The 25,935-nt window shown below is 36.8% G+C and overlaps 2 protein-coding genes across 2 annotated transcripts; both read left to right on the top strand.

The window, feature by feature from the left end:
* Nucleotides 1-2,991: 2,991 nt before the first annotated feature.
* Nucleotides 2,992-9,651, top strand: LOC144439857 (uncharacterized). Its single transcript, XM_078129093.1, has 3 exons — nt 2,992-3,055; nt 6,921-7,322; nt 9,518-9,651. The coding sequence occupies exons 1-3, from the start codon at nt 2,992-2,994 to the stop codon at nt 9,535-9,537; spliced, it is 486 nt and encodes a 161-aa protein (XP_077985219.1). The 3' UTR covers nt 9,538-9,651.
* A 4,332-nt stretch (nt 9,652-13,983) lies between these two features.
* LOC144439856 (uncharacterized) lies at nt 13,984-16,579 on the top strand. Its single transcript, XM_078129092.1, has 3 exons — nt 13,984-14,161; nt 15,124-15,447; nt 16,276-16,579. The coding sequence occupies exons 1-3, from the start codon at nt 13,984-13,986 to the stop codon at nt 16,395-16,397; spliced, it is 624 nt and encodes a 207-aa protein (XP_077985218.1). The 3' UTR covers nt 16,398-16,579.
* The last annotated feature ends 9,356 nt before the right edge of the window (nt 16,580-25,935 follow it).

The following is a 25,935-nucleotide window of genomic DNA, read 5'->3' as shown; positions in this document are numbered from 1 at the left end:
TGAATGAATGCAAATATTGGGTAATGATGTGTGTAAATCTGCACAAGCATAAATTATGAAAAATCAGGAAGAGTTAAGACGATATCGATTTGGATATTTTGATTCACATTCCGAGTACGTGTATATTACAGAACGAACTTGGACGTAGACGTGTGTTGACGTAGGACGACCACGATATATATCCCATATTTATGTTCGAACGCGTTCATCTTGTCTATCTCTGACATAAATCGTAAGACGGGGAGTCTACCTGTATCATTAAAATATTAACGGTAATCATTAAAATTTGACACTGTAACTAGACTATAAACTTTTATGAAGCTGTTCTTGCATTTTCCTCATGATTATAAAAAAAAATACTTATCAAACATTTTAGAAATTCTATAATTTTGGATTCACTAATTCAATCTTCACGGTAGTTTGCATATCAAAACTCAACAAGTTTTCGTATTCAAATCTCAATTTGTTAGAGCACTATATGAAAATTCATATTTGACCATGTCTTTCCACCCGGGGTAAAACCTGAGCAGAGGATGTGTAATTGTAATGAGTATGAAATGAACTTCCACCTTTGACTTAATTTACCCACGGTGATCTCTCCTCTGTGGGCTGTAGACAGTCAAACGTCGTGGCACTTCGTCTCGTATTAGAGATGGTGATTAGTTGGGTCACAGGTAGAGAAAAGGTTGGGTAAAGGTGGATAAATTAGACAATTTTTGCGACTTGTAAGACTATAAAATCTGAGCGTGAAGGGACACAAGCTAAGTATATACAATTTTTTTCCCGCCAATATAATCATAATTTGCTGGTGGCAGAACTCAAACCACATATCCAGACATTCTATAGGCTAAAGCGATTCGATTACGTCATTAGTTTTAATGTACATACACTGGAATGTTAATGAATTCGAACTCTCTCTATTATATCATCAACTGCGCTGACAATTCTAAAAGGACGAGTTTTACTGCCATAAACGTCATCCATCTATACGACCACTACAATAGTATGCGTCAATCGAAGTTTCATGATGTAAAGATTGTACGAGAGTAATAATTAAATAAATAAAAAGCACCGGTCTGATATTTGCCCCTGCCAACTTACACGCACACCTCTTTACTGTGAAGACGGCATCCCATGTGAGATTGAAACGCCAGTAAACACAGACTTAAACGTAGAATTAAGGACTTGTTGAACTCGTTTATCGAATCCGATTTAATAAAGCTTGTCTCATATTATGTAACTTCATGAAACGCACACATAGAACTACGTACATTGGCGGTTCCCCTACCAGTATGCCGAAAGTTGATTCCGTCAACCGTCCCATAGGAAATGGTAGCTACAGTAACAATACTTCTAATAGCCTTTCGAACTTTAGTCGCTCGCGATATTTGGACCAGGACTAGCATACCCTGGTCGCTATGGTAACAAACCCTAGTCATCATTGTATCTCTAGTGACCCCTTGACCTTTGGTCAACTTATGGCCTTCTTGGCAAACCCCAGACTGATGATTTAACACTTCAGATTTCTATTTAATGAATGCGTTTTTAAGGAAAAAAATAATTTTAGCTCAAATAGTGGTCTGAAATTTTAGGTTTTTAGTTTCATGAACATTATATATTTACAAATAAGAACTGTAGATACTTGGAAACAAGCGGCAGTGGCAAGAATCAATTTTGCAACCTGCAACCTGCAGAATCAAGGCCGGTCACATAATCATTCGACCATGACACTACAATGTAACAGTGGGATTTAGAACAAATTATGAGATAATCACATGTCCGCACCTATCCAACCCAAGTCAGTTCATGTGTAACGTTCAAACTACAACGGGGAAACTGGAGAGAAGCAAAGTGTACGCGCAGCTACTGTAAGGGGGCTCCCGTGCAACGTCACTTCCGGTATGACACAAAACGAAACAAGGATACGACTATATGCTAAACTTGATATAATAAAAGTGGTGGAAAAGAACAAAAAAAAAGAAGTATTTGTGTTGAACAAGATTTGTATATTATTTGCTATGGAAACCAAAATCAAATTGTTTGAATTTTAGTAAGTTACATTAATTAACGCTTATGTTACTTTTACGGACTTTTCTTTAGAGTACGTGTGTCACTGTGTGTGTGTATATATGTGCGTGTGTGTTTGTTTGTGTGTGTGTGGGTGGGATGGGAGATTTTTTCTCCCAATATTCTTAAAACATAAAACAACGTATACATGTCAATAAGGAAATACAACATAGATAACCCAGAGTGAATCATCTGTGGTTTATAAAACACAAATAAATAAAATCTCGTATTGAAAACATGATGCATAAAGGAAATTAAAAAGATTTTTATTTGTTTTAAAAAATCATAAAAGTTTCCGAATCTGTTTTCGGTGTAATACTTTTTGCTAAGAAACTCCCAGGGTTTGTATTTCCCGTATTGGTTACATCAAAAAGACTTTTTCTGTGCAAAGTCTTTATTTCCTCAATATATTTAAGAATTAGGTCGGAATATGATGTGGTGATTCAAGTAAAGAAGGTGGGGTGATGTGCAGCATTGGTAAGTTTTCCTTCTATTGTGCAATTTTGACTCATTCGCTGTCTATACTATACTATGAATTTTGTTTTATTTAAATTTTAAAAGACAGGAATGCGTCAAGAATCTATAAAAAAAAATATGTAGGAAATAAGCGAGTTTTTTTCTATATTAAATCATGAGCAATAAATACCAAAATCTGATTAAATCATGACATCATTGAGCCGTGACGTCACGCTAACTTTTGATGCTTGTGATTGGTCGACCAGATAGGTATAAAACGTTGAACTCTAGCAAGAATTACCAGATTCATCGCATCAAGAAAATCTTGGTAAGACCACATTGGTGCGGTCTGAAGACGGACAAAAGTTGTGCAGTTGCGGTGAAATATTGGTTGATAAAGCAACCACACTTCTTATTCTATATATTGCTGTTGTATGTGCACAGTTTGACGTCGGTACTCACTACACCATGTTTGATCTTCATCTGCCGAAGATAGTATGCCTTGGCGTGGTTCTAATGGTCTTTGTCCAAGGTGAGAATAGTTTCTGGATTTGAAATCATTCTTATAACGTGTCTCTTTTCATTACACACATTTACTCATGATTTTATCTCTGTCAGATCTTTGCATGACTGCATCTGTTGCACCTTGATCCATTGCTTTGATAGCATGTATAAGTTACGATTTGCGAATTGCATAGAAAACGAACCATGTCTGCGTAACCTTGCATCATTTTTTCGTCATCCGAATATCTGGAAGCTACTAAAAAATTGTCCGACTACACAACAAATTGAGAGGAGAAATCCAAAGGCAGAGAGTTAGTTGCAATACAAACTGAGTCGCGTATGCATTTAAGGGTATGCACCTTTGAGCCCTGTAACACGTTAATGTCACCCGTTATTATTTTTTTTAAATGATCAAGAGAAAGGCGATCTTTGAACTATTTATCTTCCTGGTCTGTAATTGAAACTAGTTGCAATCTTTACTAACTTTTTGAATCAAGTCACTGTTTCCTGTTTCACCTTGGGTTTTCTTCTACTACTGGAAATGACGTGTTACTAACAGCGATTCCTTTTTTCCAAAAAAAACCCCAACAACCTAACATTGAACCATTGATGTTATAGAATTTGAGTTAGAAAACTCGTCACTAACACCAAGATTGTTCAAAGTTGAACAACTTTTCTCAGCGAAAATAGAGATTGGCGTTACTGAAAAACAATTGTTTCCTCAAAAAATCATTGAGGTCATTGATAATTACAGATATACGATTGCTGTGTCATGGTGATTCTCTGCGAATCGTGAAAAGGTTGATGGTGCTAAAAAACTGTCGATATCTGTTCTGTCATTATTCAATGTACATTATTCTGGTAACAAGTGTGCGTAATATATATGAAACTGAATAGCGTTGATGCATTGGACATAGTGATGCCTAATCTCTAGATCTCCGTCTCTATCTATTTATCTATCTATCTATCTATCTATCTATCTATCTATCTATCTATCTATCTATCTATCTATCTATCTATCTCTCTCTCTCTCTCTCTTTCTCTCCCTGCCCCCCCCCCCTCTCTCTCTCTCTCTCTCTCTCTCTCTCTCTCTCTCTCTCTCTCTCTCTCTCTCTCTCTCTCTCTCTCTCTCTCTCTCTCTCTCTCTCTCTCTCTCTCTCTCTCTCTCTCTCTCTCTCTCCTATTTATCTCCTCTCGTCGTTGTGTCTTTTGCTGTGGCGTTACTCTACATCGACCACAAGAAAGTGGTAAAATATTTGTTAGTCAAACCCCCAACAATCTCAAAACTCGTTCACACAACTAAAACTACAGTATTAACGCTAGCTATTTAGTCACATATATAATATGCATATGTGTGTGTGTGTGTGTGTGTGTGTGTGTGTGTGTGTGTGTGTGTGTGTGTGTGTGCGAACTTATTCGCACAAACTCGTCTCTATAGATAGGTGATTGAACTTCAAGATAACAAAACTGAGACGTTTATAAATAACCTTATGTAGCTAGCAAAACTAACCCATTAAATACTCCAGTTATAACTATTGTGGCGTTACTACCAATTTTGTTACACTTTTTTTAAAAATTAGCCATGCTTAATTTTCTTAATATTAGCTTGTTAACTTTGCGATCATGGTCCGTCGAATTGGTGACACTCTGCCGTAAAATTTCCGAAGATGACGCAGTAGGCTTTGACTAATGACAATTGAATCCATTCTTCTTGTATTTTGATATGTTATTACGGAAAAAATTAATTTATTTCATATTTAGACATATTTTTGTCAGTACTATCCAAAGGTTGTCTTTGTTTTTGTCATTTCCAAAAATGGCATGAACTTAAAATAAATTTCTCCAAAACGTCGATGACATTTACCGATAGTTTTTTTGATTCTTTGTTTTAATTTCATCGTTAATTACTATTTGCAATTTGATATCAATTTGTGTTTAACTTTTTACTGGTGTTCAATATGAAGATTACCCGAAATATTGGAAAATTGATTAGGGTCATATCTGCAACAATTATCTGAGACAAAAAGACTCATTTTACATTGAATAGTTTTACATTATCATTACAGCTCATTTCCAATCATCGTTCATCGGTTCGTTTTTGCTACAACCACGCAAAAACCAATAACAAACTGAACGTCACGCTACACTTTAGGATAGCAAGATTGGAGAAATACAGTTTATTGCGACATTTTGTCTAAATAACATGAACTAACATGCCATAATTGCAAGCAGACATCAAATTCAGACGTCAAAACATTGGCACCCGCTTGTCTGCGTCTAGTTACAATGTATTCAAGTGAATTGTTTCATTTTAGACAAAATGTAGCAAGACGTTGTGATCTTGCTACTTAAGTGAGGAACATGCAGTTTCTTATTGATTTCTAGATCTACGTGGTTTTATCAAACATAGCCGTTGAACGGGAATTGAAACGGGTAGCTAGAATATGTATACCGTCTTCGAACGTCCAAAAATTACGTTTTAATTTTTTCCGCCGCTTTATATTGACTAAAAAGATATTCATAGTGAAGAAAATAATAACCAATGTAGAAGACGAGTAAAAAATTATATTTACTCATGTACAAATATTAAATCATCATATTAATATTTTCAAAAGTTTATTGTTAAAATAAGTAATATCTGAAAAATGGACAAAAAATAATGTAAATTACAGTGCGATAATACTATCCAACTTTTGAAAAAAAAATCGGATAGTACATTTGTAGTACTTTTAGTACTTAAAAGCGATAACCGAAATTTGACGATTATAATATAAAATGCTCGCTAATTGAGAACATTGAAAACCCAAATCTATATATGATTCAGAAGTTGTTCAAAATAACATCACAAAACACCTGCCGTGATAGCAACTGATGTATCTGAATATAATATTGCTCAAGTCGATGTAGAATTTGTTTCAAAATATATACATACATGACCATATAGGAACTTACAAACATAAAGTTTAGATTTTTATTCTTGCTGTAATATTTGTATACAGTTTTGTATTAAGATTAAGTTTATTAATAGTTGACGACTATTAAGATGTTTTCATCATGAGAGGTTGACTAATCAATGCATTTATCAGTGCTAAATATTTCAGTGATGACAGTTCGACTAATCGACACACCAATTTACATTTTGATCATTAAAAAAAACAATATGCAAAAATCAATAAGTAGCTAAGCATGTACACGACGTAGCTACGAACCATAATTTTCAAATGCTAATGCCATTTCATCTTCCGGGCTTATTACGTGAATACTCTTACGAAACCCAGCATTACTATAAAATGAACGATTCCACGTGTTTTGTATGTTTTCTATTTAGATACTAAATACGTTAATAACGCTTATAAATGAACTAAAATGTTTCACAAGATATATGTACAGCTTACCGGGGCTTTCCCTCGCAACAACTGACTTGTACATATATGTTATAAATACAAATTGTGTCTGTCCGTCTCTGTCTCTGTATCAGTCTGTCTCAGTCAGTCAGTCAGTCAGTCTGTCTGTCTGTCTGCCTGCCTACCCGTCTGTCTGTCTGTCTGTCTGTCTGTCTGTCTGTCTGTCTGTCTGTCTGTCTCCCCCCCCTCTCTCTCTCTCTCTCTCTCTCTCTCTCTCTCTCTCTCTCTCTCTCTCTCTCTCTCTCTCTCTCTCTCTCTCTCTCTCTCTCTCTCTCTCTCTCTCGGCTAGATGTATATCTGTCCTCTCCAATCTCACCCAGACAGACAGACAGACAGACAAACAGACAGACGGACAGGTAGACAGAGAGGCAGACATACAGACAGACAGACAAACAGACATACAGACAGACAGACAAACAAACAAACAAACAGACGTAATATTTTTACTTTATAAACGCATAACATGACTTGTTTCTCTATCCAATATAGCCTCCAGTCAGACCAAAGAAAATCGGGTGAAAGCAAGCAGATTGCGACCAAGTGGTACAGAGTATGAGGCAACAGTCAACGACATTGTCATTCTTACCATGAAGATGAAGGTCAAAGGTATTCCTAGTGACGTCACACTCTTTGGAAGAGTGGAACGCAAAGGCGACGATGGGCTCAAGACGGTACACGAGATTGTAAGGGATGGCGACGCCAGATGTTCTCTCGAGGAACGTTACTGTATCGACTTATCTCGAAATGGCAAGAAGTTCAGCATCACTTTCAAGGTCGCGAGAATTGGTGACGAAGACTTCGGGAGTTATCAGGCACGTATGATGGTACATGGTCAAGATGGATCTATCAAAGTACAAGGTGTCGGGAAGTTTGAAATCATTCCTGAAGAAGGTGTGTTTTTATTTTCATTCCATCTCACTCTTTTAGCGTATAAAATCATAGCGTAATATGACTAAATTTGTAAATTCGTTCAGCCAGGGAAAAAAATGCCAGTGTGGCCTAATAATTTTAAGGGGACTTGCCACTTCGCATTGAAGTTGAGCAGTGTCAAACCCGTGTAGTTCTCGAGTATTTTCCCGTTCAATGAATTGAAGGGGAGTATTGGGGAATACTATAATAATACTTAGGCAAAACATAATTATGAAAAACCGGGAATAGTAAATGGTAACCTTTGACCTTTTGATTCGTATTTCGAGCACCGCGGCTGCAGAACAAGCACTTGACGCAGACCTGTGTTGTTAGTGACGTAGAACACCTGGGTATAACCCAATATTATAATTGTGTCTTAAATTTCAACTTGGCTTTAATACGTGTAGTGTAATAGGTTGAACAATTTACGGCAATATCTACAGTGAATTTCAAAATACCTTGTAGCTTTTCTGTTTGAGCAAATAAGAACCCGGTCTTGCTACACTTTAACATAGCAGGATTGAATGATTACAATTTCTTGCTACATTTTGTCTAAGTGACATGAACTACACATGCCACCATACAGACATCAAATAAACACCAAAGGACATTTTACGCGCCCTTCATGGGGTATTTGATACTAAGAAAAACATTGGCGTCCGAACGTCTGCATGGATTTGCAATACATTGAAATGGTTTATTTCATTTAGACCAAAATGTAGATATGCGATCTTGCTATTGGAATGTGGCATGTGCAGTTTGTTGTTGACTTCTGAAAAAATATGAACGGTGTTGTGAAATTCACTGTTACAGTATTGGTCTACTGGTTATGTTAATTGTTGATGTACGCATTGTGATTTCTTATGCCGTCACAAAGCCAGTACAGTTAGCATTCTTTTAACTGGTAATTTAGCGAATAACTACCCCTTTGACAATGATCGCGGAATGATCAAGCATGATCGAGTGATGATCTATTGACGTGATAAGTGCCATAAAGGCCTAACCTAAAAAAAGCTATTTTGAGAAAACGGCCAAAAAAGCGGATTTTCCATTCTAGGCCCTCATCACATTTTTCCAGCATTAATTGTCTTTACCCAGAACAACTTATAGTGAGATGAAAGAAGAAACTATTGGAAAATTTCTTCAGGATTTAGAGAAATACGTGATTATTTGAAAATTGTAAAAACGTATGTTTTTCACTTGGCCTTTTGACGCTAAACAAAATTTACTATATTCACGTTTTCACCTAAGTATCTTTCGAACTAACTAAAAGGTTGGCCTTTCCCGAAATCAGAAACCACATGACATGCACGTGAACGTAAATAGAGTTGTTAAAAGCGAATAATCACAAAGAATGGACCCCGAGGCCCTTATCACACTGACTCCTTCAACTATGACACAATACTAATTCATGTTAAACTTCATAAATACACCTTTAAACCTGATCGATGCGAGTAGTACTGTTGTCAGACTTTTGGCTTTGGCGCAAATGATAATTTGTATTTTTTTAGCTAAAGGGTAGTAATATTTTAAGTTTTTCGTCCTTAGGCAAATGACAAAAAATAACTCAAAATATGCCCGCTATATATACAGTATTATGCCTTGCACAAGCCAATTTATTGTCTTCTACGTCATAACAAACCATGTCTACGTCATGACAAACCATGTCTACGTCACTGTTTCGGCGATGCTCGAAATATTAGTCAACAAGTTCGAATTCCGAGTCTGCATTATATCCCCCACTTTTCATAAATTATATTTTGCTTAAGGAGGTACAGTTATTATTGTCTAATGTTTTTCTTCGTTCAGCCGAAAAATACATGTGATAAAAGGGTTTTGTCACTACTAGTCTCGCGATTCGTATTGACAAGGCCCCTTAGGTCACTCGTATTTTCCTTTGCTGAACGAAGGAAATCTCCGGGAATAATATATAGTTGTTTTACTAGCGGCTTCCACTTGTTAGATTTAATGTGATTGTATTAAGGAACATTTTGAAACACTTCTCATTTGACAGTACTGTTGAAGGTGTGCTACAATTTAAGACGAGCTGTCAGTCACAAAGTAAATGAATAGAAATGTAATCCCCGGGTTCATTCTATGTTATAGCGATCACCTAAAGAATTTAGTAATGCTCAACTGTTTTTTCAATTCCTCTTTATTTTTTGTTTATATTTAAGAAGATGACGGCTGTTTTTAAACCGGGACTGGAAAAAGGAAAATGGGAAGTTATCGCTGGCCTACCGTACGTCATGGATCACTACACAACGACACGTTTTTGAGAAATAGGCAACGCTTATATTATGTAACTCATATTACCTGATTTGTTCTGTTAATAATTGTTGTGTGGATACAAAGAGATGATAGATGTAGCGACTACCAAATAAATAAACAAACAAAAAACCTGGGATGATGAGCAAATGAACAGAAATTAAATCGAGAAAAATACACAAGAGATGTCAGATAGATGGACAGCTAGATCCACACACACACTCACATACACATACACACACCGGTACTGTACACAGACAGACAGACAGACAGACAGACAGACAGATAGACAGACAGACAGACAGACAGACAGACAGACAGACAGACAGACAGACAAACACAGTGACACAGATGTATACATAGATAGGTAGACAGACAGACAAATAGTAGACATATACATACATACATACATACATACATACATACATACATACACACATACATACATACATACATACATACATACATACATACATACATACACACATACACAGACAGACAGACAGACAGACAGACAGACAGACAGACAGACAGACAGACAGACCAAATAGGAGAACAAGAGACAATACAATGGGGACACTTAACACGTCAATTCTAAATCCACAAACGTCAATTACATTAAAATATGACATACATATATTAACTAAATCCCTTCATTAAAAGAGAGAGCAGAAGTAAAAACTTGCCGGTAAGTTTTTGTTGTTAGCAGTACTCAATGATGTCTCACATATTGCATCATACATATCAATTCGAATATAAATACCTCGAATTGATATAATGTATGCAATATGTAAGACATCATTTAGTACTGCGAGCAACAAAAAACAAAGTTTGCTAAAATCAAAACGCCTGAAGTCTCAAGTCATTTGGACTTTATTGTGTTTTTTTGAATGGAAGACTTAGTTGAGGGGCCATTTTAGAATTTACTTGAAACGCCCTCAACGACGTGTTGACGACTGGCAATTACATCAACAAGAAATAACATGGTACAGATTTGATTCTATTAACGATATGACTGAAATTATGTCTTGACGAGTGTCCTCCTGTGTATTTGTTTTTGTATTGTAAACTGCATCATCAAAAAGATCATGCCAGATAATAAAAAAAAATACGTTGGCTGTGTTAGCTTGCATTTCAGCTATTGTTAGAAATAAAAGCATCTATGAAAGCAGTACAGTGTTTGATGTGTTTGATGTACGTCATTTTCCAAATGGGATGGAATAACATTGCTGACATAATACAGCCAAGATCATGATTGTGTCTAAAGTACATGTACAGCCAGTTCAACATTATTATTCTGTCAATGCCGGAAACAAGTTAGGCTCCACTCCATCCTTTCTATGCTATCCTTGAATTTCCTCAAAACCTATCAGGCAGACGTAGACAGGAAAAAAAACACAGAAAAAATCAACACAATGCTAGCATGTCACGTAAAAATCCCATTTCTGTTGATACATTTTCTGTTCGTACTTAATCTGCTAGACTGGTGAAATATAAAACGTCAAAATCCAAAGTATTTGTGTGTATGTATGAAGTCTGGTACAATGATGGCAGACAACAAAACGGGAACTTGAAGTAGATAACCTCTGATAACTTGATATCATAAATGCATCATCACAGTTTTCTTTTAGTCGATGCCGATATTCGGACATTGATAAGGAATGCACATTTACATGTTGGAACGCAACTGAGGTGACTAATTCGGTGTCCATGGCAACAATGGTACACACTTTACTACATACAGTGTACATGTTCATAAGCAGAACGACTCATTAAGATGTTGAGTAAATATTGAAATACAGTTATGTTATGTTCGGTTCTATATCGAGTTCACTTGATGTCATGTTTGACTGTCGTCTGTTACGGGTATATGTTTCATCTGTTTGTTCTGTCACAGTGTTTATTTGTCTGTTTTGTTATGTACCAGTCTGTCTGTCTGTCTGTCTGTCTGGCTGTCTGTCTATGTATGTATGTATGTATGTATGTATGTATGTATGTATGTGTGTATGTATGTATGTATTTATCTATTTTTCTTTGTTGTATGTTTACTTTTATTTGTGTCTATATCATTTTACCAGTATCTTTTAGTCTGCTCCATAACAAAGCGAAAGTTCCTCTTTTTAAACGTCAAAAATGTAACAGGTGCAACCAAGGGCATTATCTGGTATTTACAACAAGTCGAAGTCTGACAGGAAACAAAGATACTTCTGTTTTCGATTTCAGTATTCCCTTTTCAAAGTATTTGAATGAGACCAAGTTGTGACAAAAAATGGGGAAGTTCAATCTACCATTATTGTTGAAATTGGAATGATAATTATCCTCGACAGGGAGTGGTTGCAATTAATGTTTACAGCGATAAATCAGCTGTTAAGCTCAACTTAATATATACAATTCCCACTTCTGCATTTGCATTATACATTTTCAAATAAATTTACTAAAATATCACACGGTGACTTAGTTTGTGATGGCTTTTCCAATCAACAGGTCACAGCTTTACTTCATCTTGTTTTGGGGTAAGGTATATTTCTCCCTGATATTCTTGATGATAGATAACATTGTATATTTCGATAACGTTTTGTTTGTCTCCGAATCCCATGATGTGAATTCTAGTTTGAATTTGGAACCAAGTATCCAGCTGAAAAAAAGTAACGTGCTTAGAATTGAATGTAATCGGTCCCTTAAAGTTGATAAACAGCAGGCGTTCTGGGAATAACCCTTCAATCTGAGGTACGGTCATTGTTCTTTTCAAACTGGTGAAGGGTAGAATTATACATGTTAGGGACTCCCCTCTCTAATATCTGTGAAAGTATGTCATAATTAGAAATACAAATTACTACGTTCCTTCTATTCGACATTGATTTTTTAGATGTGTGTAGATTTTAGGACTATGAAGGGTTATTTCCAAAAGAGCACGACTTTTATCAGTCTCTCTAGATATACGGCGATCAATGTTATCCCGTATTCACCATATTCTAGCTGAGGTTATCATTACACTTCGCACTAGAATACCAGGAACGTTTTTGAAACAATGTTGTTAGATACAATGCATTATTCGTAATGCCGTACACCCTGAACTGTATTGAATCACCTGTGGATAAAAATGTGTGTAGCAGTACACATTATGTGGTGTGATAAATCAAATCAAACTGATTTCTGTTGTCCAATCGTTAAAGCGGCAGAGTCTGTATATGTGATCTTATTCTTCGTGAAATCACTGTACACGCTCATTACGCGTTTTTACATATTAGGCCAAAAAATGAATTATTTCTTGTCAGGATAGTTTGTCTAAAATGGTACGACGACGCGAACATTTTTTTTAATTTTTTTTTATTCTCGACAAACCTGTCAGTCAATCTACCATTCATGGCAGTTACTGTTCTTTTTATTTAGTACTTTAGAGCAAGCTAGTGTATATGTGGGGCAGTTCTCATTTGCTTGTTCATGATTGGCTCTGCAGTTGTCTTCACTGAAGTAGAGAGGGTTATTTGTGTGTCTCTCCCCCCCCCCCCCCGACGGATCTACAGACTCCATGGGCTGGAAAAACTCGAAAAAAGACCGACGTGAGGATATTTAAGTGATGCGCGCGCTGACCAGAAACAATTCTCTCTTTTTTTTTGGCCTTATACTAATTATTCAAAGAACCGCTTCGGAATTTACATTAAGTTTAAAATTTAAGGCAAGGTGTGAAAACACTGTTATCTAGCAGATCTATAGACAAGAGTTTGTCTTGAATATATGAATAGCTAATGTAACGCTCATAACGCCACTGATAATGACCAATACCTGAGGAAACCTGGGTTTGAAGTTCTTGACAAAATTGAGAATAGGGTTATTATTCTCCAGGTTATTGAGTCTTATATTACTCAATTTTATTACACGTACGAATATGATACTATAAACAAATCCGTTGGTGTCTATCGTATCAGTAAAAGTTCCAGTTGTATTTATGTTCTAATTATAAATATGCTAATTAGCGATTACTGGTGCATGAAAATTGCTGGTTGTACATTTTAGTTTTGGTGTCAATTTGTTTCACAAACGTTCCACACTTTGCTTGTTTCTGATTTTAGGTACCATTCTAACATTGATTAAACATGGTGTCGGTGCGCCCCAAATTGTTGTGGAAAGTGACAGACACTTCGGCAGGCGGCAAATCTTTGCGGAAAATGGCAGGGATGTTGAAAGGCCGCACATTGTCACGGAAGGCGACAAGAACGTCGGCAGACCGCAAATTGTCATGGAAAGTGACAAAAATGCCACTCTAAGATGTACTTATTCTGTACCTAAAACACCGTATGACAGGGTTACGATTGATTGGAGAAAGGAAACAGGAGACACCACTGGCACAACATTAACTACCATGGTCGGTTTTCAGATGAGAGGGAAATCAGAGCTTCGCTACGACGCCACGTCTGACGGATGGTTAGTTATAAATAACCTAAGGCAAAGTGATGAAGGTACCTACAAATGTGTCGTTGTCTTCAAACTTATTACACCTATTGATGGCAATGGATATCACACTGAAACTGACGTAGTCCAATTAATGGTAATAGGTGAGATTATTCTAGTACATCGAATGAAAAAAAAAGTTGGGATAACACATATACACACAACAATATTAAACACGTACGTACACACGCACGCACGCATGCATGCACATACACACACCCATACACATACTCACACAGAGTGCACAAAGTCACTAACTCTATGTATATCCATAGACCCTACACTAGGGTCTATGGTATATCTCAATATCTATCAGTCTGTCTAGTTTCTATCTCTTCTTGTGTCTAACTGACAGTGTATATGTCCATCGTACTGTCTCTTTCTCGTCGTCGCAAATTAAACCACAGCCTCTTTTACGGCACCGTCGAAACTTGTCGTAAGAACAGGTGTGGCGGAAGAAATAACAGCCCTGGTTTGCGAGAATGCTCTTTCTCTTCCATTATCTGTCCCTCCCCACCTGTCTATCTAGTATGTATGTATGTATGTATGTATGTATGTATGTATGTATGTAGGTAGGTAGGTAGGTAGGTAGGTAGGTAGGTAGGTAGGTATGTATGTATGTATGTATGTATGTATGTATGAACGTACGTACGGTATGTACTGTATGTATGTATGTATGTATGTATGTATGTATGTATGTATGTATGTATGTATGAGTGCGTGCATGCGTGCGTGTATGTTGTCTGTTTGTATGTGTGTGCATGTCTGTCTGTTTGTCTGACTGTCTGTCTGTCTGTCTGACTATCTGCTTATCTGTCTGTCTGTCTGTCTGTCTGTCTGTCTGTCTGCCTTGTTGCCAGACACGCACACACTCACTCACTCACTCACACACACACACACACACACACACACACACCCACACACACACACTCTCTCTCTCTCTCTCATCTCTCTCTCTCTCTCTCTCTCTCTCTCTCTCTCTCTCTCTCTCTCTCTCAATGTAAGGTTTGTGTGGTGTTGTGTTGATTTGTATCCAACTTATCTAATATGTTGTGACGTATTTCAGCTGACCGTAAAGGACTAGTAGTATATCCAAAAAGACGAAGTGATGACGATGAGAGACCAACAGTAATTTGTGAAGCCTTTAACAGTAAACCTGATACAGTCCTAGACTGGGATTTCGGTATGGAAGACATACAACCGAATTACATCATTCGAAATTCCAGACAAGACGTTGGAAACGGACTGAGTCACGTCATAAGTCATTTAATCATTGACGTACCACGTAACACTGACTTCTATGAACTGACTGTCACGTGTTCTGCTGTGGAGGAGAGAAAACAACTACACGTGAAGAAATCAGTACTCATCTACCTCGATCAGGTCAAAGGTTAGTACTCGTCTATATAATTAGAGCAGGTCAAATGTTGGCATTCTGTCGCCTAGGGCAAGTCAAAGGTTAGGACCGGTCTGTCTAAGGTCAAATGTCAAATATTGGTAATGTATGTCATATTTAAGTAATCATCTGCCGAGATCTGGTCAAACGCTAGTACACCTGATGCTACTTTTCGTATCATAAGTTGTCGCATGTTTTGTACCAAAATTTCCTTTTGAATTTGTTTGTTCTACTTACGGCGACCACAGTTTGATATTGTTTTTAGTTGTTCCAACACCAATCCCCCAAAATAGTATGAACATTTCCCTAAATGTTAAAAATACAGTGGTAAACAGAAGCAGAGAAAGATAGCGTTTTTGGTTTACCACTGGAATTAGTTTCAATTACCCAGATTCTCGCCGTTGAGGGCTTCAACCCCGAGCGAGAGTGTGCCATCTATTGTAAGGAGCAATTTGACCGCTGTCAAGATCTTGGACAGTCACTGATTGGTCAAACATTTTCATTTTCATCAACTCTGTATATATTTAACACAAATCATGGTATAAACTTTTTGAAGATTGCCTTTATCAGGAGATTAATCAAAATACTCTTAGCAAGAGTTGCTACCATGTGAATTACTACATATGTCATGTTGTGGGTCGAAGTCAACTTACCCACCGTGAAGCCATCTTGTAACAATCACTGACATTGTCTTTCCCAGACTCTCGCTCGGAGGGGAGAGTATGCCCTCAGCGGCGAGTCTAGGTAAGCGAGACAACCCTGGTATAAGCAACGTACATTGTTTTGCTTACTTACTTACTTTATTTATTTATTTATTTATAGATAATGGAAAGAGGTGTACTTGCCGGGGTAAGCAAGACCGGTCAAGAACCAAAGACAAGAAACGACGCGTGCGCAAGAAGCCACGTCGAAGCAGACGTCAAAGAAAGAAATCAAAAAGTTGAAGTTGGATGTAAAGTTCATAAACCTTGACATTGTACCTGGAAACAAAAGACTCCTATATCAATATGAGGGAAGCTCAAAGAATAGCATTTACATTTATTTTTCAATATCATGTTCAAGACTCGATCTATATACTGGATTGGGTTGCTATTAAATTTTGATAACTTAAGGTGTCTTACTGAAACTGCACAAGCTGCAACTGGGACAGTTTCTTTTTCATTGAGTAACCAAAGATATATTCACATACATACATACATACATACATACATACATACATACATACATACATACATACATACATACATACAGACAGACAGACAGACAGACAGACAGACAGACAGACAGACAGACAGACACACACACACAAACAAACACACACACACACAGACATACGTACATACATACATACATACATACATACATACATGCATGCATGCATGCATACATACATACATACATACATACATACATACATACATACATACATACATACATACATACATACATACATACATACAAACATACATACACACACACACACATACATACATACATACATACATACATACATACATACATACATACATACATACACTGACCATATGGTACGGTTTAACTTGTAAATGAACATCATATCTTAGATATCATAGCAAATGTCTTTAAAAGTAAGAAGTTAATTTGTTTTGAATATTGTTTTCAATATCACTGCCATATATCACTGCCATATATCACTGCCATATATCACTGCCATATATATATATGGCATATATATATATATATATATATATATATATATATATATATATAGTTTTGGTAGTACTGGAACTCTTTCTTGGGTGTAACTCGGAGTTTCACGCATATTGCGATCATCAGACACTCTGAGGCCTACTCTCTGGGTGTGCTGTATATATAGAGTGTAGACAATAGAAATACCATCACTATTGTCTGTGTCGGTGGGTAGGTGTTGTATGTGTGGAGGTGTTGGTTGTTATTGTGTGGGTTATTGGGTGCGGACAAGTAAGTGTTGGCGGGTTGTTACATGTTGGGCTTTGATGTTCCGTTAGTTAACGGATTTAGTTTAGGTGATAGATGCTCTATTGAAGTTGGACAAATAAAACTTATTCTCGTGTCGGCATTTGGATATCAACTCAGTTCTTTTGTTTAGTGTGGAGCTTTTGTCTGCTTTAATAATAGTTAGTTTTTCGGTTAAACACAGGTTGCATCGTTTTGTTTTATTGGTGTATGCTTGGGCTTTCTTGCTGATGGACCAGGATACGGAAAAAGGCTCATTGTTTCTTTTCAGTTTCCAAATGTGTTTTGATAGTTCTGTGCTGTTTTCGTGTTTTTCATGTTTGAATGAGTGTTTGTGGTTGGCGTATCTCTGTTTGAAGTTGTTCTCTGTTAGACCGATATATACTTTTGTTTGTTTTCCGTGGACGGTGGCTTGGTATACGATGTTTTCCGTTTGGCATTCGCCGTTCAGAGGGCAGGTGTCTTTCTGTCTGCAATTACAGGGTTTTTGGGTGGGTTTAGTTTCGCTGTTGGAGATGGTGGCGTTATGCGATTTGATTATGGTAGCCATGTTTGGCATGCAGCTATAACTGACTTTGACATTGTTTCTGTTGAATATTTTGTGTAACTTGGAGTCTGCTGGGAAATGTTTTGTGATTAGGTTGAGGAATCGTTTGCCTACATTGGTGGCTACGTTTTTACTGTATGGTGGGTTAAACCAGATGGTGTTTCTATTTCTGTTTTTCTTGTTTTTCTGCGTCGGGGTGCTGGTGTACGTGATGTTCTCTTTGTGGCCGCTGGTTTTTAGTGCATTTTGGTACAGTGGGGCTGCCTGGTTGAAGATGTGTTCGTCGGATGATATGTCGGAAATTCTACGGCCGATGGCTGACGATATGTTCTTGATGATGCTGGGTGGGTGGTTAGACTGCGTGTGTATGTACATGGGGTTGTCGTTGGGTTTCCTGTAAGGGTAATATTTACCGTTGTTGAGGTTGAGCGTTATGTCTAGAAAGTTGACGGTTTTCAGATTGGTGAGTATGGTTATTTTTAACCCCATGGCTTTGAAGGTTTTAGTTATGTCTTTTCTGATACTTTCTGATTTACTTCCGGTGATGTTCTTGAAGGCGGCGAGTCCGTCGTCCCTATATAGACCTATGTTTTCTTTACCGTATTTTTTGGCTAATTTGTGTAGCATGAATATTCCGACCAGTTCGCATATTTCGGCCCCGAAACTGAAAAGAAACAATGAGCCTTTTTCCGTATCCTGGTCCATCAGCAAGAAAGCCCAAGCATACACCAATAAAACAAAACGATGCAACCTGTGTTTAACCGAAAAACTAACTATTATTAAAGCAGACAAAAGCTCCACACTAAACAAAAGAACTGAGTTGATATCCAAATGCCGACACGAGAATAAGTTTTATTTGTCCAACTTCAATAGAGCATCTATCACCTAAACTAAATCCGTTAACTAACGGAACATCAAAGCCCAACATGTAACAACCCGCCAACACTTACTTGTCCGCACCCAATAACCCACACAATAACAACCAACACCTCCACACATACAACACCTACCCACCGACACAGACAATAGTGATGGTATTTCTATTGTCTACACTCTATATATACAGCACACCCAGAGAGTAGGCCTCAGAGTGTCTGATGATCGCAATATGCGTGAAACTCCGAGTTACACCCAAGAAAGAGTTCCAGTACTACCAAAACTATTACGCTCTGCCACTGCGGTATAGAGCACTGTCTTAGCAGATTGATACTCACCGAGTTATATATATATATATATATATTTGATATCTGAATAGTTATCTGGATGAGCAGTAAAATCTAGTTGCGTTATGAGGTTTTTTTCATTGTAAAACAACCAGACTAAATGACAGAATATTGATAAAGTGATAATGTAATCGTTAGTTATAGAAATATCGAACATAATACTACTGCCAAGTTGAACAAAAGAAAAGTTATATCTCTTTCCTTTTTCAGTGGTGTTACAGAGCTAGAGAAAGGTTACAGAACTTGATATCTTTTTTTTGTACTTTCTCAACACAGAGTTAGTTTTACTATATATACGAGTATTGATCAAGTCAAAGATAACTCCAAACAGCTTGAATTGAAATAGAACCTTTCTGTACTAGATAGAGCCTGACAGGTACATATATAGAGATAGAGGGACAAACTGAGAGAAAGACAGGCAGAGATAGAGAGACATGCAGTACTAAGAAACAAACTGACCGACCGACCGACCGAATAACAGAGTGACAGACAAGTAGGCAAGCAGGCAAACCGACAGACAGACAAACAGTTTTGCAAGTAACACAGACAGACCGAAAGAACAGATTGGGAATGACAGACAGACAGACAGACAGACAGACAGACAGACCGACTGACAGGCAGACCGATACACAGGGTGGCGGACAAACAGCCATGTAGTTAGCCAGTTGTGCATTTTACACATTCGGAGACTGAGAAAAATAGACAGACAGACAGACAGACAGACAGACAGACAGACAGACAAGGTAATCTTAATGTTAATCTTTATTTCTTATGAAGCGCATTACATTAAAAATCACAACATGCTGTACAACTGACAGGAATTAAAAACAAACTTCAAAAATACAAAATTCGAAAACGTGAAATATGCAGATATTTCGGAAATGATACTATTAATAGAAAGGTAATCACTCAGTACTCTTAGCTCTCATATTTTCGTGTGGACAAAATCCCAAAACAGCTGAAATCCCAAACCATTTGGTATCCCAATGTTTCGAGTTGAAGTACGAGTTAGCAGTCTATAGTCGTTGCAACAATAACGGTATGAGTTTAGTGGCCTACCGAAACAGCGCCCCCTATCGTCAAAAAACACTAGTTATCCTTCGATAGTTTGTTTATGCTCTGCTTAAGTTCACCCACAGGGGTGGTATCATTTGAAACTCTTTGCTAGACAACTTGTAGATTATTACAACATTTACGGATCAAAATGAGCAATAAAACACCTGTTTTATAGATGAATGTCAGTGGGAGTCATTTTTATTAACGACGAAGAATATGTAATTAGATGGACAATGTATATTCACGACTTTATCTGGATAAAGCAAACACTTACAAACTAAGTAGTCATGCATATTCAGTTTTCATCTAATCCACTCAAAGAACAATAGATGTGAAAAAGTAGTTTCAATTTGGTGTTGCTTGGCAACCGAGCGTACTCTATATGATAAGAAATCTCCAGACCAACGTTTATGAAATAAAAACAAACTTTTACTTTCTGGAATGGTGTTGCCTTTTAAAGAATATTATTATATTATAGATATTATACTGAGAGCAAGTACAGTTTGTGCAATAAAAATGATTGTAATATGGAAAACATTAACAGTTAATGGCCAACTCTAAACTTTTGAAATGCTTTTTTCCAATATCATTTTCCACATTTGCATACTGAGTTATAATAAACTGATGACATGATGATATATCTCCTGTGTCTGATTACAATAAGTACATACTCATTTAATTGTTCTCGCATTTAAATTTAGAATATCCTTGCAATGTTACTTTTGTCTTGTCACGAGAGCTTTCTATATTGCGTGTGTTCATTCTTAGAATTACATTTCTTTCAGTTGTAAATGGATGACGGTTAAATAAATTCCAACCACAGAAAAAACAACAGTCTTCGTAATAATAGCAGTATTTTTCTTTGTCATTTGATGGGATATAACCATATACATCGACCTCGTCACAGATATGCAGTAATAGATGAATACCTGGTTGAAAGACGGTTTTAAAATACATCATTCAATTTATACTTTTTTTGTTTAAAAAACAATGTGCTTCTTTAAAGGTGACATGTTAAACACACACTGTCATAGCAAGAACATGATGAATATCTGTAAACTTCTAAAAGCTTATTTAACGATACATTCTGTTAAAAAATACCAACAATACAGATCTAGTCTTGAAAATCATTACATTGCAACATTAATACTCATTGTATTACCCTGTAAATGGTTCAAACATGGAAATACACACACACACACACACATATATATATATATATATATATATATATATATATATACATACATACATACATACATACATACATACATACATACATACATACATACATACACACAGACACACATACATACACACAGACACAGACACACATACATACATACATACATACATACATACATACATACATACATACATACATACATACATACATACATACATACATACATACATGCATGCATGCATGCATGCATGCATGCATGCATGCATACATCACACCACATCACATCACACCACATCACATCACATCACATCACATCACATCACATCACATCACATCACATCACATCACATCACATCAGATCACATCACATCACATCACATCACATCACATCACATCACATCACATCACATCACATCACATCACATCACATCACATCACATCACATCACATCACATCAGAATTGACAACATTAATGTCGATGTTGACATAATGTGTCATGTTGTAAACTTTGTCTCTCACCTAAAAATCCAGATGTTGGTGGAAAGGTATCAAGTTCTTCTACACTAAATTCTTGGATAACATCCCATAGTTTCCAAATGGTTTCCAGACGTATCAAATGCAATGGTGACTCAGGATGCTTGTAGCGCCATCTAGCATAACTGCAAAAGAATGTTTGACCATCTTTGTACCACTAGGGTACAGATAGTAAAGGGAAGATGTAAAAAGAACCAGAACATTTGAAACGTTACTCTTTCATATAATATACAACGAAAAACACTGAAGTAAAGCACTTTCTCTATATGTTACACTCCTTCATAACATTCATATACATGTAGTAGTTTACTGTTTCAATTGGTTGATTTACAAGCCTAGCATGTGCCCTTTCTAATGTGGTCAATTTGCAAATGAAACAGTATACTTTTACATTTACAATAGTACACCCTGAATAGTATCGAGTCACCTGTGGGTTGTGTAGCAGTATACAAATGTACATGATATGGTACAATTAATGAAATGAAATAGATTTTTGGCTCAGCACCCAGTAATCAGCGCCCTCTACGGCGGTCATGATTTCAACATGTTACCACACTAAATTTACATATAAGATCGACCACCGATTGATATGTACAATGTCTAGGTGTAAGTATAACTATTTCCAGTTGACATATTGTGGTTGTCTGGTCTAAAAAGACACAACAGTTGCAAGCTAGTGCAAGCAGTTTTAAAATATCGACTTATTCAAAACCAAGCTTTTCCTCTTGATTTAAACTTGTCACATGACCACCTACAGATAATGTTGACCCCTAGTCAACAGATAAGGTGTCATTTTATAAGCACGTGACAAATTTTCTGGGAATATATAATTAGTTACTTAATGAAAAAATGTCCCAGTTGCAGCTAGTGCAGGCTTAATTACGAATGTTTCTTGAGTATTACATTGGTTCAAAGAGCAAGTCAGCAGTATGTACATTTGTATGTTATTTAATTGGTAGATAATAAAATCACTAAATGTTTTTTTTCATAATACCTTATGCATGTTCCCGTTATAAGGTCCCTCTCTCCATGTCAAAATCATCTCAGTGCCTTTCAATTCTTCCAGCATCTTAAATCTGTAAGATCTTATCACTAGGTTATTAGCTATACGTATGGTTGTCTTATTACCAACATCGTTCTCGAAACCTTTAATTGGTGCTACATTGAAACGAAGGACTGCGTCATGTGAATCTATCAAAGAAACAGTAGAAATGCTAGTTGTCATGGTGATTTCTGCAAAGGATAAATGTGTATTACGTCATCACTTTAGCTCTTTCAACTAGTATTATTACAGCCTAAAGCATCTTGCCCCCACATCTGAATACACACACACACACACACACACACACACACACACACACACACACACATATATATATATATATATATATATATATATATATATATATATATATATATATATATATATATATGGAGGTAGATAGACGGCTAGATGGATGGATGGATATATTGATGTACTAACGACGGACGGACGGACATACCAACAGGCAGACAGACAGACAGGCAGACAGACAGGCAGACACACAGATAGACAGACAGACAGACAGACAGACAGACAGACAGACAGACAGACAGAGACATATCAAACAATACATACCTATCTCTCGTCCAAAACCCGAATCACGTAAAGCCCCTGAACTCGTTACTAGAGCACATGTTTTATATAGCGTGGCTGTTCTTTTTGAAATATATGATTCCTTTGGAATGTACTTTCCAAATCCAAGTTCATGGAACGGAGATTCGTCTTGTTGTACAAATTGAATGGGTGCAGATTGTTTCAGTCTGCATGCTACTTCATTTAAAGATGCATTTACTTTTCCTCTAAGACGTTTCTCAATTTTTGGCGGGTTTTCCTCAAGTGGGTTGAACATTGAATTATGATCAATAAGGGCCTTTTCCACCCATGGTGTCTCTTTGGGTAGGAAGCTAAGACGGTCATGCAAGGTATTTTTTCCAGCGGACTTTTCTTCAGTAGGGTACTGGTCACGTTTGAGTTCTTCATAGTCGGCCAATGACAGTCTGATGACGTCAGCTTTGTCACGTGACGGATACAAAAGTATGGTAGAATCGCTCAACTCTTCCACATCAGCTTCACATCGACGAGTACATGCAAAATATGGAATTGTGGGAAGATCGGTAAAATACGCTAAAAGGAAATAACCCGCAGCTAGGAAAATTAAGATGATAAATTTTTGGAGGCAAGCTCGTTTTCGTGTTTTTGTCATGATAACAGTCTTTTGATGGTGATTGGTGGATGTTGTTGATCTCGAGTGAGTCAGTAAATCTGTGGATCTGAAAAAAAAATGAAAGAGATTAGTATATCACTGTTTGAGTTGGAACATGTGTCACTGTGATGATGGTAAGAAATACTTCTCTTCGATCATTTACAGGGCGAGATTATTTATGTAAATAAAACGCTATATTATAGCATACCTGAAAGAGGAATGGTTTTATAGTTTGACAACTAGGAATGTTGTTGGTCATTGTTTGTTTGTTTGTTTGTTTGTTTGTTTGTTTGTTTGTTGATTGGTGGGTTGGTTTTTGTTTGTTTGTTTGTATTTTGGATGGGTGGTTTTTGTTTGTTTATTTGTTGCTATTCTATTCCGTTTTAATACAAAATTCTCATTTTTAACTTTCATCTTAATAACATTAATTAGGATTGGAAATGAGTTCGTCATCACTTTCATAATTTAGTTTGATAAATAATGACATGTTCTAATGACTCATTGATGTTGTTAAACCGTGTAAATCATTAGTTAAGGACACATAGAAAGGTCATTACTTAAGTTAATAATTAACTACCGGCCTTAAAAAAAATACAGTTTGTTCAGACTATAAATAACGGGTAACCCAGATAGGGAATGTTTATATTTTGGTGATTACTTGCCAGTGAGTCATCACAAGTTCTCCATCTCCAAACATACAGTCAGTCATATGCAAAATAGGGTCCCATTTTGAGGTCACGTAGTAGAACAGTTAGACTCTCTCACTAGTCGTCGCGAGGACCCCATTTAGTAGTCTACCGCATAATTGTACTAGAATATCGTTGTACTATGGGCCCTCATCGACTACATAGGGCTAATCATTTGTTGACGTGTTACTGCGATTCTCCGTGCAACACGTCAACAGGTGATAGCCCTGTGTATATAGTCGATGAGGGCGCACAGTAAAAGGATATTCGACTATCATGCAGAGATACTGGTACACACAAAACTGCCCTTTTAGCTCCGAGTAAAGTTGAAGGATATCCTAGAGATGCCTAAAAGTTAAATTTAGTATGTCCATACACAAATTGATATTCTATTTGTCTGAGACACAACTTACCTGCGTGTCAAACGTGAGTCACAATTGTAAACACATCATCAAACTGTCGAACCTTCTCCTGTACGTTCAGCTTGGTTCCTGGACATTTTAGCGTTTCGTACACTCTCAATATAAATATTCCAAATGAACTTAGAATACATCTCCGTTGTCACGCTACACCGCTGGAAACAAGCCTGACTCCTGCGACAAAGTGGCCGCCATTAAAAGATGAACAACTAATAACTCACCGATTGTTAACAGTGACGATGACGTAGCAATATGACCTTATCTAGACGTTTGGTCGAGTCCACGAAAAGTCCACCTGCTGAAATTTACAAAATTGCCATAGAGAACTACGAACTTCAATCGAACTAATAATCGTCGATATACAGTTGACTCGGATAAAGCACGATCGTAGTGGAACTTATACTAGAGTTTAATACAAATGTCCACAAGTGTACATTTGTGGTCCAAAGGGTAAAGTAAAATATCAAGGAATAAATCGAAGCTCGTTTATCAATTGAACTAATGACGTCACAGCCACATGTTAATTTTGTTTGTGTATTGTCATAAATACATATACAACCCCTTGCACATATCATATCATATTGCGCTGAGCTTCTTGTGTCTGTGCGTTC

The sequence above is a fragment of the Glandiceps talaboti genome, chromosome 9 (genome assembly GCF_964340395.1).
Source record: "Glandiceps talaboti chromosome 9, keGlaTala1.1, whole genome shotgun sequence".
Taxonomy (NCBI): Eukaryota; Metazoa; Hemichordata; class Enteropneusta; family Spengelidae; genus Glandiceps; species Glandiceps talaboti.
The sequence above is the reverse complement of the archived record's forward strand: the minus strand, read 5'-3'. Positions and strand labels throughout refer to the sequence as shown.

Bases quoted from the DNA above. Each gene is read 5' to 3' on its own strand.
- LOC144439857 (XM_078129093.1), top strand. From the start codon at position 2,992: ATGTTTGATCTTCATCTGCCGAAGATAGTATGCCTTGGCGTGGTTCTA. The intron at 3,056-6,920 runs GTGAGAATAGTT...TATCCAATATAG, and splicing joins TCTAATGGTCTTTGTCCAAG to CCTCCAGTCAGACCAAAGAA. The intron at 7,323-9,517 runs GTGTGTTTTTAT...TTTATATTTAAG, and splicing joins TGAAATCATTCCTGAAGAAG to AAGATGACGGCTGTTTTTAA.
- LOC144439856 (XM_078129092.1), top strand. From the start codon at position 13,984: ATGAGAGGGAAATCAGAGCTTCGCTACGACGCCACGTCTGACGGATGG. The intron at 14,162-15,123 runs GTGAGATTATTC...GACGTATTTCAG, and splicing joins AGTCCAATTAATGGTAATAG to CTGACCGTAAAGGACTAGTA. The intron at 15,448-16,275 runs GTTAGTACTCGT...ATTTATTTATAG, and splicing joins CTACCTCGATCAGGTCAAAG to ATAATGGAAAGAGGTGTACT.